This window comes from Opisthorchis viverrini, assembly GCF_000715545.1.
Source record: "Opisthorchis viverrini unplaced genomic scaffold opera_v5_45, whole genome shotgun sequence".
Classification (NCBI taxonomy): domain Eukaryota; kingdom Metazoa; phylum Platyhelminthes; class Trematoda; order Opisthorchiida; family Opisthorchiidae; genus Opisthorchis; species Opisthorchis viverrini.
This window is the reverse complement of record NW_008751701.1, coordinates 500,944-506,386: the sequence shown is the minus strand read 5'-3', so window position 1 is coordinate 506,386 and position 5,443 is coordinate 500,944. Positions and strand designations below refer to the sequence as shown.

The 5,443-nt window shown below is 46.3% G+C and overlaps 1 protein-coding gene across 1 annotated transcript in view; it reads left to right on the top strand.

Annotated features, from left to right (window-relative positions):
• Positions 1–2,548, top strand: part of T265_03234 (hypothetical protein) — a gene marked incomplete at both ends in the record, with an annotated part of 23,814 nt that extends 21,266 nt beyond the window's left edge. Inside the window, one exon of the mRNA XM_009167667.1 lies at positions 2,131–2,548. Coding sequence (XP_009165931.1) covers positions 2,131–2,349 — 219 coding nt within the window. The remainder of the gene's footprint in view (positions 1–2,130) is intronic.
• Between the last annotated feature and the right edge of the window lie 2,895 nt (positions 2,549–5,443).

Here is a 5,443-nt window from a genome sequence, read left to right as displayed (position 1 = left end):
AGTGGCGTTCTTGTTGTCAGTTTCTGTCCAGATTGCGTGAATGAATGTCTGGAGGTGTAGGCACCTCGGAATGATTGTGTTAAGCTAGCACTAAGTCCCTCCCCCATCCACCTTTATTCTTTTCTTTACAATAAAGCTTTCAAATAAGTCATGGTTGTACGGCAGTGAAGCATCGGTGTTGGACACTGATGTCATGCTGTCAATGATGATGATAGCGGCTACCATAGATCTTAGTCAACATCATAAAATCAGTGTTCATCACCGATGCTTCACTGTCATACAACCATGATTTATTTTAAAGCCTTAGTGTGAGGAAAAATGAAAGTAGGTTGGAAAGGGACTTAGTGCTCACCTACTACAACCAATCAGGGTTGCTTACACTCGCAGATACTCATTCAAGCAATCTGGATAGAAACTGGCAACAAGAATGCCATTGGAATCGATTAGCAGCCACATCTTGAAGCGTCACCAACCAGGCGCAGTGGGGATTAAGTGGCCCCCAACCTGGAAGGCGAGTTGCACCATCATAATCTATTTGACATCCCTCTGCCAGCTGAAAGTTCGGCCACCTCTCTGCTTCCACCACTCTAAATTGGACACAAACAGCAGCACTCTCTTCGGCATACGCAATACGTTGCCTAACCAACGCAGGTTAGGTGCTGAACACATTTTTCAATGAAATTTCCCACTGCACAACTGAAAACTCGCTTCCTTAATGCCCGGTTAGGGATTCTCCGACACGAACCCACACAAACTACGTCGAACACCCGATACGCGATCTGGGCCCAGATCTCGACAGGTGGTCCCTCAAACATAGTGGTTTTGTCTCAAAAGCCTAAACACAAGGCAGCAAGTGACCCCACATTTTCCTATCGTCCTCCCCTCCCCAACGCATAGAGTTAGTAGAGTAGTTGGTCAAGCTTGTAGAGGCTCTGTGAGTGTCACACAGACACACACATTCTTCTCAGTATATTGCTCAGTGGGTCACTTAGGTGCCGAAGCCGGCGGCAATATGGTATGAGTGGATGGATTGCCTAACATGCAAGTCATGCTGTCCTGTTTTGTGCTGTCTCTCGCTTAGTCTTGTAAAAATGTGGCCTACGTTCAGACTCTTACAGGATGGAACTAACATCAATTTGGTCTTTTGTGTCCATTCCGTTGATGGGAGAACTACTCCACTGAAAGAGACTCAAACAATGTAGGTGCAATGTCGTCGAGATGTTCCGGAGATTGGCAGTAGTTCTGTGGCACCTCAGTCCAATTATCCTTGTTAAACAATGTACTTTTCAAAAAAAGCGACAGAAGTGTGAGGTAAACAGCACCTTGTGGACTCAAACTACGCTCTTATGTTCTCTAGGGGATTTGCGTTCTTCAACTGTTGGCCACTCCCAACAATATCCAGTCCGTTCGGCCCTCTGAATCTGGTTTCGGACTCGTTTTGGGCCTCATTTTACCGGTAGTCCAACAGTTGCTTGGAATATTCCTCACAACTCTTATCCACTTTCCATCACGGCCATGAATACTACCGTGCATAGCAAAGTAACGGAAATTGGGAACCCCGGAAGTGGTCTCATCTGCCTTTCTCTTTATCCTCTGATGTTGGCTTGAAATTAGCCAACTCTGGTAGGCAACCAATCAGCTGTTCTCAGCACCCGCTTTCGCCCATTTTTGGTTTAGTGGGAACCTAGTCTTCGCGAGGAAGCAGTACCTGATAACAGATAACTTTGGGTTATTTTAGTAGAGCATGAGGAATCAATTTACGTGTTTTTCAGAACACCTGTGTTCGACCATCCCAAAGCGCTTTCAGGCATGTGTTGGCAGACACAGGACTAGATGTCCGACTGGGTTACCGCAGATAGTCCGTAGGCGGTCATTACATTGTCCCCTACGGAGCCATGAGCTCATTTCGTCGACAAGTGTTAGTGAACCTTGTGTAGTTCATCACAATGGAGGTTTTCACGACTTTTTTTTATTTGTGGGACCACCTTGCTTATCTCACAGATGACAACACGAAGACTTGTGGGTGTCAAGTCTTTCCTTGAAGTCTATCCCGTTCACCTCAACAGCTGCAGAGCACACACTTTTCTCCTCTCGTTTATGCTCATTTCTTTTGTTCGATTTATCCAACAGCACAAGAACCCTCATCTTTTTGAAGTGCGCATCTGTTTCAAGCCCGACCTCACCCTGACCGATTGTATGGGACATACACAATGTCTTGCCTCCTCCACAGGTGACACCGATGTATGTGCCAGTAACCCTCGAGACCAGGTTGGCGGCTCACTGGGTGCTGCACAAGGCTATTCCGCAATGCCGTGTCCCCCCGGGCCAGTTGTCTTTCCCTCCTTGTAGAACATTGTGTACCTGGCAGCAACTTGTTTATTCCCTGCCATGGCCTCCCTCCTATTGTCGAAATGTTCTCCCCATTATCATTCTATTTTTAGATGCACCCTTTCTGTCTACCGATTGCTGTATCTTTAATGCTCTGCATGTACTTTTTCCCCGACTTTCGTAAAATGTTCTCCTGGTATATCAAATTCTTTACTTGCATTGAAATTTGGTTTTTGGTGGTGGTTTTGGTGTTAGGAATCTTGCTTTCCAGAGTTTTCTGGAGTTTACTTGTCCCTGCGGAGGTAAGGTGGCAGATAGGGACTTCTGCAGCTCTGATTTGTTTTAGGGTTCAAATGTGGTCTCTCCCTCAAGTAGTATGACATTCGCCTTGTAGTCAAATGTCAAATCCCAGGTAACCGTGGTTTTTTATTCACCCGAGGTTATGGGCTCACTATTTTACTCGAAGCTGTAACTCTGAAACTGGAGAGCACCTTGATACAGTCTGAGACCAGTCTAAATCACAAAATTTCGTAAAAAAGCACCATTGTTGTAACTGGTCTGCTGTTAGTAATTGTATCGTGGAGTCGTGGTCAAACCGTTCAGCTGTAGCACCCTTTCGGTGCAATGCGCAGCTACCCACCCATCCCCCCCAAATCATCGGTGAACGAAACTGCGGCAGCTACAACCACTGTACGATGAGTACGCGGTTATTACAGCTGACAATGATGATTACGATTACCCTTTCGGTGCCTAACTGCCGTGCCACCGGAGGGAGCCACGAGGGCTGGGATGCTGCCAGGTTGCCCAAGCCTAGACAGGGGAAGTCGAGTGGCAGAGGTCGGGTTCGAACCACGGACCTTCCGGTCAGTAAATTTGCGCTCTAACCACTGAGCCATCTCGTCGTGGTCAAGCCCAGACAAAAAGTAAATCATGTTTGTTTTCCAATATCGTCATTGAGACCGTTACTGTGATACCTCAGCGATAACGCTCCCTCGAAGTTTAATAATTATGCTTACATTGTGATGAGCTGCCGTTAAGTTCTCATCACCTGTCGCTTTTGAAGTGAAACTAACGATGGTTTGTCCATTTACCTTATGTTTCTGCGCCGAATTACATTTATGCCCTGAAGCCTAGTCGCAGTTCCACCTGAAACGTGACTTGTCAAGAGCACATGTGTGTACAGTGCACTTCCTCTGTACTCTTCTAACCCGATGTGGTGTTGTTCGTATGATACACCACAGGAAGTCAATCTTAGTGACAGAATAAGTAATCAGATACGTTTGTCCGACCTTAGAATGCGAAACCCGCTTTGATTTGTTCCAGTTAGTGCCTACCAGGGTTAGTCATCTGACGTTCGACAATCAGGTTCTTCCTCGAAGCAGATTATAGTCGCACCTGGAGCTCTCTGCCCGAACGTTTCGAATAGCAACGCCATTTGGCACTCTATTACATCTCATGTATCGGGTTAATTTTCACCAGCAACGCGCGTCAGAAAAATTTCCCACTTCGTCAAGGACCGTTTGTTAACTCATCAAAGTGAGTAGAAACCTCGTGCTCAACCATGGGACAGGCACTCTACATTTAACAAGTTGGAAAGTCTGAATTACCTGCAGTAATCGCTGTTTTCTTCAAGTTATTCATTCATGCGGCTTTTGTGTAGGGCAGTGTCCTGTTCTAAGTCCACTGTGATACCAGTTTTCATGAATAAGACAACATGTCCTCTCCTCGGGGGTCAGCCTGTACCAGCTTACCTGGCGTACATTGGTTTGTCCCTATTGATGAAACCAGTCATGACGGTACGACTGTATAGCTGCATGGGGAAAAAATAAGGAACATTTTGAACCTCGCACATGCAACCGGGGCGAATGAGATTGGTGGACAGCGAGTTCGGTAGGGCTACAGTGAGTGCACACCCTGAGGGGGTCAAAAAGCCTGCATCTCCCCAACTATCGGTCGAAAGTTGTGCGCTGTGGAACCAAAAAGTTGTTGCCCAATTTCTTCCAATGAGTGCTCGATTTTAGCCACATGATCACTCGTAATTCAGTTCGGTAGGGCTACAGTGAGTGCACACCTTGAGGGGGTCAATAAGCCTGCAGCTCCCCAACTATCGGTCAAAAGTTGTGCGCTGTGGAACCAAAAAGTTACTGTCCGATTTCTTCCAATGAATGCTCGATTTTAGCCACATGATCACTCGCAATTTGTTAAAGTTGGGGGTGGTACTCGTTAGGGCTTCGACGTGTGGTTACTCATCGTCATCGTAGAATATGGTAATTCCAGTTATCTGACAACAACTGTTCTCGCGAAGTACACTTATTCGCGCACCATTTTGGTTTCGATGCGAGTCCCAGCTGAAACTCAGTTGACATGATATTCAACCGAATGTGCTGTGCGAAGTCAGCATCCTGTTTCAGGATTCCTAGTATCACAGAGTAATCACCGTAGAATGTGGTAATCCCAGTTATCTGACAACAACTGTTCTCGCGAAGTACACTTATTTGCACACCATTTTGGTTTTAATGTGAGTCCCAGCTGAATCTCAGTTGATATGATATTCAACCGAATGTGTCAGCATCTTGTTTCAGTTGACACCGTAATCCGGGTATCACAGAGTACTTTCTTGACCTAGGCATTACTCTTACGGTTACTGAAGACCATTCTATGAGTTTTCAGCAGCTCACGTCTAATTTACTATCGTGGGGCCGTTTTCCTATTCTACCGAATTAGACAGATGCAAATACGTCACTCAGAGCCATCTTTACTCGATATAAGACCACCGGCACGCGAGTGTCGGACAGCCCGAGAATGGGGAAACGCATCATAACCAAGTCGAGCATTGACAGATTCACTCCTTTGCATACCAGTTTAGTTTTCTCGTAAGACTCACTTAAAACCCACCTGAATCTCTCGTTTACAAGGTGTGTAAGCCGAGTTTCGTGCAAGTAGAACCAAGGAGGGCCAAACCGGTCGTGGGCTAAAAGCTTTCAGCAACCTTGTGAGTAGTAGGTTATGTCCACGCGATCGGACAGCTTTGTAGGCAGAAGAACGACTATGAATGTGGCTCTGTTTACGAAGTAGTCCTGGCCGTTTTTTTTGGGGGGGGGGGGTTCATCTGGAC